At 39.3% G+C, this 11,572-nt stretch overlaps 1 protein-coding gene across 2 annotated transcripts; it reads left to right on the top strand.

Moving 5' to 3' along the window:
* The first annotated feature begins 34 nt into the window (after positions 1-34).
* Positions 35-11,340, top strand: ZBTB43 (zinc finger and BTB domain containing 43). Of its 2 annotated transcripts, XM_052814876.1 has the most exons (3): positions 44-185; positions 2,752-2,838; positions 4,463-11,340. In XM_052814876.1, the coding sequence occupies exon 3, from the start codon at positions 4,486-4,488 to the stop codon at positions 5,878-5,880; it is 1,395 nt and encodes a 464-aa protein (XP_052670836.1). In that variant the 5' UTR covers positions 44-185; positions 2,752-2,838; positions 4,463-4,485; the 3' UTR covers positions 5,881-11,340. The 2 variants fall into 2 exon arrangements, with proteins under 2 accessions (XP_052670835.1, XP_052670836.1); XM_052814875.1 differs by lacking the exon at positions 2,752-2,838 and having other exon boundaries at positions 35-185.
* Positions 11,341-11,572: the final 232 nt, after the last annotated feature.

The following is an 11,572-nucleotide window of genomic DNA, read 5'->3' as shown; positions in this document are numbered from 1 at the left end:
CCTGGCGAGCAGGAAGCAGAAGGGCTGACCCGGGCCGTCATGTGACCGGGATGCGGAAGCTCTCCGCAGGAAGGGGGGGGCTGCTTCCGGCGTCGGCCGGGCTGGGGCGCGGGGGCAGTGCCGGCCGCACCGAGCGCTGAGGCCGGGCTCGTATCCCGCTATGCGAGAGACTCTGAGGCCCGCAGGTGAGACGCGGCCCGCGGGAGGCCGCGCCGCCGCCGGGCCTGGCTCCGCGGGCCCGCTCTGGGGCGGGGCGGCGAGCGAGGCCCGTCCCTCTCCCCGCCGCGCTGGGGGGGGCTCCCGCGCCGCTTGGCGGCCGGGGCGGCCCTCGCCGGCGGACGGCGGGGCCGCGGTGGGTGGTCGGGAGGCGGGTGCTGGACCCGGCCCCGGCCCGCTCCAGGCAGCGTCGCTGGGCGGGGCCGCCCGCCGCTCGGCCGCGGGGGGCGCCGTCGCCGGGGCCGGGCCGGGCCTGCGGCCGCGGTCTGCGGCGCCTTCCGGAGAGGGCCCCGCCGGTGCGCCCGCGGCAGCGGGTGCTGTAGCGTTCGAGGTGCTGCCGTGGCAGGTGTAAGAGATTAATTTCTTTGGAAGCTCTGCGTGCGGTGAACTGAGGGAACTGCCCACTGGCGCTTCTTGAAGTAATTTTATTTTTAAGCAGCTGACGTGTGCGTTGTGTGTCTCGCTCGGTGTTGCAGCATGGAGGCTAATTATTTTTTTTATTAAGGGAAGTAGAAAGATTTTGCTCTTTATGAGCTGGGGATAAAGAAAATGCAGAAACAGAACAAGTAGTAAAAGCAGGAAGTGAAACCTCTTTGGAAAAACAAAGTTTTCTTGACATGTGTGGCTTTATTAGTAGAAGATATTTTACTTACGTTTTGATGGCTTTGGTTTTCATGAGAACTTAAAATACACAAAAGTCTGCTCCCGCCTGGAATTGTTTCTGTGGTGGTATGCCGATCCCTTGCTGAAAGATGGCAGTTTAGACTAGCAGTAATTATGTAAGGTCTGTAGACATGTCTCTCTTAAATTTCAGCTGAACGTATCCTGAAGGCTTATCTTTTTTTGGTAGGCAAGTATTGAAAAATATAGTCTAAAATCTGAGAATATTCTGAAAGGAGGTGAAGAACTGCGTCTGCATAATAAAAAAATAATTAATTTTTTTTTAAATGTAGGTATTATGTAATGTACACTAGGTGTAAGATGACTGTTTGAAATACTGAAATAACGTTGTCAAGTTGTTTTAAGCAAAGTGGTAGGAAAAATTAACAATTGAACTGCCAGGCATAGTATTCTGTTGCTCTCTGGGAAAACATCAGTAGCTGACTTGGTCTCCTGAAGTGGATTGGTTGTATGGGTCCATAGCAGGACCAATGCTTTGAGGAAAAAAACTGAGGGGTGCTGAAAACAGTAGATTTAGAGGTGGTCTTCTGCTATTATGTAGGTAACAACTTGAAGATCATCAGCTGAACTGCAAGCTTTTCAGAGATTCCTTTTCCAGGGAAGTAATTTAAAAATCTGCTGTTTCTAATAGTCCATTGGATTTACTAAATAAAATTCTGAATGTTCAGACTTCTGAACGTTCATACAGATTGTTCTGGGACTAGCTAAAAGTGGTTATAAATGTAGTAGCGTTCAATCCAAATTCCACATTCACACCTGAGGTATGACAGTTTGGTAATTCACATCTGGTGAGTTGATGACTGTCCCAAGACTTTTTATTTCACTTGAAAGGTGGAGAAATGGTCTTATTTTCTGTTTTGCACTTTCATGTGAAATTCCCATATACTTTTGTGAATACATCTCAAGAAGCTTGTTCAAGGATATCCATAATCATTTTTAGCTTGTCAAATACTTAAAGCAAGCTGTGAGGGCTGAAGTTGAGGACTCTCTGAGGAGTAATGCTTTGTGATAAAAAGGGCTTTCCTGTTTCTTAACACTGTTAGTCAAAGCACTTGAAAGTAGTTGTGTGCTAGATTTGCAAGTTTTAGTCTGTTTCCTCAGTTGATGCATCCTGGTTACTGTTTCAGCAGAATGTAACAGCTCACCCATGATTCACGTGAGGCAGTATTTATAGGAAAACTGCCTTGTGCCACCAAGTATTTTAAAAAAAAGATTAAAATTAGGACTGATTCTCATCTTAAATCTGAGGATCTCAAGGTGGTTGGTAAACACCTCTTAAGTTAACCAATTGTTTCAACCATTAAAACAGTAATGATTTATGAAAATGTAAAAGTGAACGTGATTGTATACAGCAAGTTATGGTGCTCAACTACAAAATTTTTCGTAATTTGACTGTCCCCCAATGGGAGCTTTATCCAGTCCTTTCAGTTCCTCCTCCTACCCAGCATTGGAAATTAGTGTAAGATTTGAAGAAGGAAGGAAACTGGTCAAAAAAGGTACCTTTTTTCTTTTGACTATTTTGCTGCGTTTATTTATGTTTACACATGGGTTTCATAAATAGCAGGTTATTCTTCCCAGTCTGTTTTCTTCATAGACCTTCATAAGAGAGTCGGATTGATACCATACTTCTATTGAAAAATTAAAAGGAAATTTGAAAGCATAATATTCACAGGTCTGCAGAAGATACCAGTTTCAATGTTTACAAGGAGTTTGGGCCTGTATTTATTGAAAAGTCTTGATGGCTTTCTGACTCCCATGCTCTCTCCTCTGTAGAAAACCTATCCAACTTTATGTAAGATAACAGTGAGAAGTCTCTGTTCACCTGTGCTCCATATGCTTGTCATCCTTTTCTAGCTCTGAAACTTTGGAGACGGAACACAGAGGTTTTTGGGGAGTGGGGGAGAGTTGTCAAGAATGTGAGTTGGAAAACAGATCAGAATGGTAAGGAAGGGATTATGCAACCATGAGCTGTTGATTAAACATTGAGTGATTTACATAATCACTCCTGTGTAGTCTGCCTTTTGTAAGCAAGCACTGCTGCTTTTTCTGCACTTAGTAGTCATACATTTGTGCTGATGTGCCAGCATTTTAACACAGTACACCAAATGAACAGTTTTCTTTTGATGGTTACATAACTGTACGGAAAGTACTATGGTTATTGTACAGGCGTCCTGTAGCAGGGATTCATAATCATATTTTCTAGATCCTGTATTCCATAGACGTACTTTCATTTTGGAGTCCTCCAACTGTTTGTAATGCAAATTCTATTTTTGCACTGTATTAACAAAGTGCTTTAAACTCTGTATGTATACACTATCTCCTAATTTACTAAGTATTCTCTCTCAGGTCTGCAGCCCCATCTGTTAAAACTTTGACACTTTCCCACTTAGGAGAAACAGAACTTGACAGAGGAAAACTGCTTGCTACTCCATGGCTCTTCTGGAATTCCATTGTATTCAATTTATGCATTATCAAATTGAAAAATTGCATGAGTTTAGCTTATTCAGGCAGCTAATGTTGGTCTTTCATAGTTGCATTTAAATTTCTGTCATTATTTCTAATGATAATAACATGCAAATTTGTCTCAATTTCAATTTAAAATTTAAAGTAGACATTTTAAAGAATTGTATTACTGCTTAAAAGACTTAACTTTGTAGTAAGACATATGGATCCTATGGGAATACAAACATTAAAATCTGTGAGCTCTTACCTGAGCTTCTAGCATATAATTGTTGCATTGTTACAAATATACAAGGCACACACAGAAAAAATTCTGTACAGCAGAGGTATCACTTTCCTGATTAACATCTTAAATTCTGTAAGGTTTTTCTTTAAGTAAGGAATGTTATAACAACATCTGAAAAAGCTCAGAATTAAAAGATTGGATTATAGTCCTACAACTGTACAAGATGTTGCTATTCCACCTTTCAGTTAATAAAACGACAGGGAAATACCACTAGAAGAGTCATAAGCCTCATTCTCAGTAGGTTCTGTCTATGCAGCCTTTGTCATTGTATGAATCAGTATGTTGGCTTTTGAAAACTTCATTTAAAGTGGAATATTTCATAAGAGTACAATCAGTCTTTATTGGGGGATCAATGAGATGATTTTGTTGGCAGTTGAAATGCAGAATCTTTCATGTGCTGTTATAAACTCTGGGACATCCTGGAGTTAGAACTCTACTGCTATAATTTCATTAAATAACTGGTTTTGTTATCCTAAACTCAGGCTTGAAATGCTTAATCTATGTCAACTGGGTAACATGCTGTTTGTAGTTCCTGCTATCGTTGCCGAGTCCTCTTGGACAGAAAAAACACAACTAAATGTGCTGACATAGCAATCTGTGGCCTCAGTACATCTTTCGGAAAAGAGAGTAATGAGGTGGGGTGGGAGAAATAGAAGTACAGCAGTAACATAGGTTCCAGAAAATGTTGGGTTGAGTTCCATATGAGTCTGCTTAGGTGTTACTTGTTAAAGAAAAAAGTGTAGAAGGAAATGGAAAGATCAATACTTTACTAAGCAGAATTTCTGTTGTTTTTGTTTTGTTTTTTTGTTTTTCTTGCAGCACAACACTAAATTTGTAATGAAATGGAGTCTGGGTCAAGCTCTTTTCGAGTGGAATTTCCAGATTTTTCTAGCACCATTTTGCAGAAGTTAAACCAGCAGCGCCAGCAAGGACAATTATGTGATGTGTCCATTGTAGTTCAGGGCCACCTCTTCAGAGCCCATAAAGCTGTTCTTGCAGCTAGTTCACCTTACTTCTGTGATCAGGTTCTCCTAAAAAACAGCAGGCGAATAGTCCTGCCTGATGTGATGAATCCAAGAGTGTTTGAAAACATTCTTCTGTCTACCTATACAGGTCGGCTGGTAATGCCCGCTCCAGAAATTGTTAGTTATTTGACAGCAGCAAGTTTCCTTCAGATGTGGCATGTAGTGGATAAATGCACTGAAGTGCTAGAGGGCAACCCAACAGTTCTGTGTCAGAAGATGAATCATGGCAGTGATCATCAGTCCCCGAGCAGTAGTAGTTACAATGGCCTTGTTGAAACCTTTGAACTTGGCTCTGGAGGACAGACGGAATTCCACAAAGTGCAGGAACTAAGGGATGGCGAAAATGAAGAAGAGAGCTCTAAAGATGAGCTATCATGTCAACTGACTGAACATGAGTACCTTCCCAGTAATTCTTCAACAGAACATGATAGACTTAGCACTGGAATGACAAGTCAGGATGGCGAAGAAGGAACTAGTGATAGTGCAGAGTATCAGTATACCAGACCTATGTATAGCAAACCCAGCATCATGTCTCACAAGCGGTGGATCCATGTGAAACCAGAAAGATTTGAACAAGACTGTGAAGGTGTGGATAATCCTTATGATGAACACCAAGTTTCTGAATCCATGAATGCCATTCAGGCGGATCATTCAATCCAGTCTTCAGGTGTTGAAGACTTTCATATAGGTGACAAAAAGATGGAAGCAGAATTTGATGAACAGGCAGATGAAAGTAATTATGATGAACAAGTTGACTTCTATGGCTCTTCTATGGAAGAATTTTCTGGTGAAAGGGCAGATGGAAATTTAAGTGCCCACAGACAGGATCTTATGATTGCAGCAGGTTATGGTGAAGGCATTGAAATGGCTACAGGAATTAAAGAAGAAACATCCCTCACTGGATTCTCACATGCTGATAAGCTGTATCCTTGTCAGTGTGGAAAAAGCTTTACACACAAAAGTCAGAGAGATCGGCATATGAGTATGCACCTTGGTCTTCGACCTTATGGCTGTGGTGTCTGTGGTAAGAAATTCAAAATGAAACACCATCTTGTAGGCCATATGAAAATTCATACAGGCATAAAACCATACGAGTGTAACATCTGTGGGAAAAGATTTATGTGGCGGGACAGTTTTCATCGGCATGTGACCTCTTGTACCAAGTCATATCAAGCTTCTAAAGCTGAGCAGAGTACTACTGAGATGAACTAAGACATTAGTGCTTACATTTGTTTAGTAGAGTAAGCAAAATAAACTAATTATGCAAATAATGTCTGGTACTTGCTATTGTAAATTCTCAAAAAACCAAGTTCTAATGATTATGCTGGTATAAGCAGACCAAACTTTTATTTTCCACAGTATTACTCCAGGTGTTCAATGTGTGAAGTGCAAATGGTTAATCTGAAAGGTGCTTGCAAAATGAGGTCTGTAAGGTCTTTGTGACATTGATTGTAATCACAACAGTATTTAGAAGCCCTGTTGTTTTTCTAAGTCTTCTAAACTCACAGTAAAACCCAGTTCTAAATTGACCCAAATCCTTCAAATACTTAGATGAAGCAGGAATTCAAGTAGCCCTACTTAGTGGAAAAGAGAACTAGGATGACTAAACCAGGTTATATGATTCATGTTTTAATGAAAAAAAATTAGAATTCCACCTCAAACTGGAGACTGCCAACATACTTAACGTGCATCATTAGATAGTGTATATCATTAAACAGCCTTTGCTGTATTGCTTAATGAAAGGCTGTGTTAAAGATGGTTTGGCTTTCCTTTATCTGTCTTCCATTTTTTTTATCCATCTTTAGTAAAACAAATGTCTAATTTTGTGCTGATTTCTATTTAGAATCTGTAAAGCACTTAAATATAGTTGAGCACTATATAAACTTTGATCTGTATTAAGTATAATTTGTCTTTGCTCCTCTAGGGTCTAATGCTGTATGACTCTTGGCTTGACTTGATTTTGATTGCTACATCGTGAGAGCTTCTAGAAGTGTGTGTAATAAGTATGGCTTGTCAAAAAAAAGAAATAAGATGTAACATTTGGAACTTACCCAAACCAATCAAACATTTAAACTGTAGTTTTCTGTTCAGATTTTTGTGGCTTACTACAGTAGCAAGTACCAAACTCTGTGGATTCACGAATTTACTTTTTATTGGTACAAAAACTTCTTTGAGAACTTCTATATAGTTTTAGAAACCTGTTTTAGGAAAATTATTTAGTCATTGATAGGTATTTATACTTTTAATTCTTTACTCTCTGAATAGTAAGAACTATAATACAGATTCTTGGTACTGAACTACTGTGACTAGTTACATGTGATCACAAGCAGCCAGAGTTGTTTACCTCTTCAAACAAAGTTGCTTGTGGGAAAAAAAGTAGAAAGTACGGTATTTGGATCTGTTAATGGTACTGCAGAACATGGTACCATGTTCACGTCCGAAGTCTGGATTTTTGCTGGGAAAGTGGCACTTCTGCTTCTTTAGGGTGAGGATCTATATGCTGGGCTCTCATTCTTGGAGATAGATGGAGGAGTGTTTGTAGTTCTGAGAGATGCTGCCAGCTCTGCAGGTAGAGTGAATGCATCAATTGTAAAGGTGGCAACAGGATTTTGGGGTTGAAAGCTTAATGCAGTCTGATGCAAAAGCAATTAACCCTTCTTTGTAGTTTACTGAAACATATTATAAAAAAGGAAGGAGCCTTTAGAGCATACAAAGACTAACAGAAAGGGGTGATGTCCAAGTACAGTGCTGGTAACATGGGGAAAAAAGTTAACCAGCATCGAAGGCCTAAGCCTCTCTGGCCCCAGTTTATGTTTTAGATACTGCAATATGCAGGATAATGTACTTAAACAGATGACCCTGTATGGTGACATTACAAGGAAAAACACACAAAGATAATTACTACTAAGATGCTTTTTTGAACTCCCTGTTACAAATTGTCTTAAGATACAGCCGAACTGTATCCTGAACATGAATGTCTGGTACAAGCGGGGGGTTTACTACTCAGTGGGCTGTAATTACTGTAACTTCTTTTCTGGCATTCTACTTACAAACTTTAATTTTTTTAAGAGGCTCTTAATTCTTAATCTTCTAATGCTTCAGATATTTTTCATATGGAATTTTGTTAAAACAGATATTCCCAAATATGATGAACCCATTGCTGGCAATGGGCATGAATGGTCAGCACCACAGAGTTCCTATTCTTAGCACTTAATTGAACTCTACAATATAGCATGGTGGCCATATATAACCCTTGTAATCAAGGTAACTAAACAGGGATTTGCTCACTAACACTGTAACCTGCTTAATGTATAGAAGCACTTTGTATTTAAAAAAAAAAAAACAAACCGTAAAACTTTATAAGTATGTTTTTTAAACTTAGAAATTATATTCCCTTTATGGTTTGTTTCCACACTGCTAACACTGTCTTTTTTAATATTAAAAAAAAAAAAATATTATAATGCTTGCCTGTTTACATGAGTGTAGAGGAAAGGGTTCTTGCACTCAGTGGCCCTATTTTTCCATTCTCCAAGGCCTTACTACATACAGGGTGTCATTTCTGCAAGTACCATCATCACATTTGAGGGAAGGTATTCTCATACTCATTTCAAAGATGATCTTGTATATTACATTAGTTCTCAACCCCTTTCAAATTGTCACTTCGGTGTTGCATAAAAAGGTTAAGGCTGCCTCTTCCCATTTAACCATAAGAAAGGCTGGTCAGAAACACCAGGCTGAAAACCATGGTCAAGCAAAAAATTATTTGTTAAACCCAGACCATCCTACAGAGCTGCCAGCAAAACTGTTTCTTTTACCAGCTTGGAATGACTTTTATATGGGACATTTCAAAGTTAAACATTACTCATATTTGCAGTTAGATTACTTTGAAATAAAGCTTTAAAATAAAATGTACTGCGAGAGACACTTTAAAGGTTTTATAACAGGTCCAGTAGATCATATTATAGAACCATGTCCTTTTTTAATGACTTAGCATGAATAGTAACTTTTTAATATTTGCCTATTACTGTTTTACCCCATATTATGACATTGTCTTGAAAGTCCAACAAAAGTTGCTCCACTGATTTTGTAGTGCTTGGCGTTCTGATGTTAATTTACATGAAACCAATTGATTGCAGGAAAATACTGATATGATTGTCATGAGATCTAGTTGAGAGAATTGATGATTTAAGGGAAGCTTGAGATACATGTCTAAAATCCTTACTTTTGCTTATTGCAGGCAAAACAGTTGACTTGTGGTGTTTTTCCTCAATTTAATTTATTGCCCTTTGACAAACTGCTAATCGCCGATTCAGGTATTGGGGGGGAAAAAAGGTAACAAAAAATTACTTAAACACTTAAGGAAACATCTTTCCTCCCCCTTCCTCAGGCTCAACTTAAGCCTAACACCTTTCCTCCCTGCTTCTGTTTTCCTTGTTTTCACCGAGAGTTGCACTCAGCCTATGCCAATTCTTTTAGTGAGGTGACAGATCACACAGGAGTTTGGGCTCATAATGCATACTGGCTTGTCTGATGCTCTTCATTTCTTAGTGGGTGTCCTCTGCTGCTCTGGGCTGGTCAGTGTCACTGTTCGTGGTGATGCTGGGCCATAGTCCCTTCAGGGATGTGCCTGTTCCAGCTTGTGTCTCCTATGGGCCTCGGTTACTTCAGAGGTGTACCTGCTCTGGCATGGCTTAGCTATAGGCCAAAGTCCCCTCAGAAGTGAATCCTCTCAGGCACGTAGTGAGTCCTTCTCTGGGTATGTCTCTATACGTGTCCTCAGTGTCTTCTCCATGTGTTGTCCCAAGAGCAGCTCTTCAGTTTCTCTGCATGTGTTTCCAAATGTGTTTCCCCAGGAGTATCTTCTCCTTATGTGTCTCCGTGTACCTCTTGCTAGCAGCTGCCACTCTTTCTTAGAGTATGTTTAAGCAGAGGCACTGTGTGAACCTCTGGTTGAAGTTTTGGCATGCAGTGGATTGTTTACATCCACTTCAGTGCAGGCTAGAACCTCTTTTGACTAGCACAGGTTGCAGTTCGCAACCTCTTGCCACATGTCACCCTTGCAGCCCCCTGCTACTGAAACCCTGCAATTTATGGCCAATACAGATGTACATAGTAAATCAAGATATGCAGATGCAGCTTCTGTCAGGCTCTTAATCTTGGCTAATGAAGTGGTCTTGTTCAAGATACAAGAAATTATTTCTTGTTTGTGGGGAGGAGGGAAGCGATCCTTATATATATATAATATGAATGCATATGTGTATGATGAATTTCATTAATCTTCCCTTAAGCTTCATCACTTTTAATGATATGGCCTAGAAACATCTGTGCATTTTTATATTGCTCGCTGTTGGCTGTAGTAAAGTGAATGTCTTCTGAAAAACAGAATTATTGTACACACAGGAAGCTTTCAGAATTTCCTGCTACTGTGAAGCCATTCATTGTCCAATCAGTGGTAAGAACACTTAATGATACTACAGCTAAGTTTCTTTTAATTCCATTTTGTACCTAAGATGTTAATTACCATGGAATCTGTGTAACTACCATTCTGAAAAATTCAACTATTAGCAGGGTTATATGTCTGCTTAGGTGTGTATCTGACCCTCTTGAGGGAGAAGGTTCCTGTTTCACACACCACTGTTGGGGTTTTTTGTTGTTTTGTTTTTTAAACATTACCTTATTTGTTTTATGGGTGAGCAGGTAGACTCTAGAAGGTACTGTCAGTACAATTTTTGGTCTTAGCTTTTTTTCATCTGAGGCGTTTCTGGGGTTGAGTAACTTTGTCCTGTATCAAAAGCAAGGCAGATGATCAAAGGCTGATGTACTGGGTTTCTCATTATAAAAAGAATATTTGATGTCCCTGTGTTACTGAGGCAGAAAGAAGGGAGACACGTCAGGTCTTGTAATCCCAACACTTTTGCGTTGGTGCCAGAAAGGTGACCTGTCTCTGAATTATGAGAGCCTACAGCAGTGTATTGAGTATTTTGCTTTAACAGAATTAGAACCTTTCTCAAAACAACAAAGGAAAGTTGTTGGGGTTTTTTTTTATCATTTAAATGCTTCATTGGATAGCTAGGCTTGTTTAGCTATAAGCTGTAAACTGTCAGTGCCCTAGGGGAAGATGCTGGAAAACAAAATGGTATATTTTTAATGTGATTAAATTGTAAGTTCCAATTTTTGCTTGAAGCCTGTGTCTGTTGATTGCTGCTCCTTTTTTTTATTATTCATGGGATTCCATATTTCTTCCAGAAATGTAACTGTTTATGCAAGTCAAGTGAATCTTCCTTAATGAGCTATAAGTTTTTATTCTAAACAAGTCATTTATAGTAAATTTGCATATCTTGATATTTTGTGAGATGTTATGCCTGTATTGCAGAGGTTGGATAGTTTTGTCTATAAATATTGCTGTCCTAATTGTACAGCATGGTTTTAATTTAATGTTACTGTTCAATATTTTCTTCTTATAGAAGAGTCCCATGCCCCTTTTTTGTATAACATGTTTTAATAAATGTTATCTGTCAACTTTGTAAATGTTTTCTTAAGCTTGAATGAAAGGAATGCATGTCTAGTACTAGTATTTAATATTTCACTTTTGCCAAAACGATAAGTGCTCAAACAAGTACAAATCCAAAAGTTGTTGATATATAACTTTATTAAATATATAAAGAAAAAGTGTATCTAGTAATGTGTCTTCTTGAAATATTGAGAACATGCCAGCCTAGCCTAAGAAAACACTAAACTAAAAACCGATTTTTTATAACACAGTAAGTTGATGAATTTGTGGAATTGGGCCCATTCCTTTGGTGCTTAGGTAATTAGTTCCCATGTTAGTCCAAATTTATCAAACGGGAGTTACTATAACAGTTTTTTGCAGAATGGTCATCTCTGAAGTTACAATACAGAATGT

This window comes from Harpia harpyja, chromosome 19 (assembly GCF_026419915.1).
Source record: "Harpia harpyja isolate bHarHar1 chromosome 19, bHarHar1 primary haplotype, whole genome shotgun sequence".
Lineage (NCBI taxonomy): Eukaryota > Metazoa > Chordata > Aves > Accipitriformes > Accipitridae > Harpia > Harpia harpyja.
The sequence above is the reverse complement of the archived record's forward strand: the minus strand, read 5'-3'. Positions and strand labels throughout refer to the sequence as shown.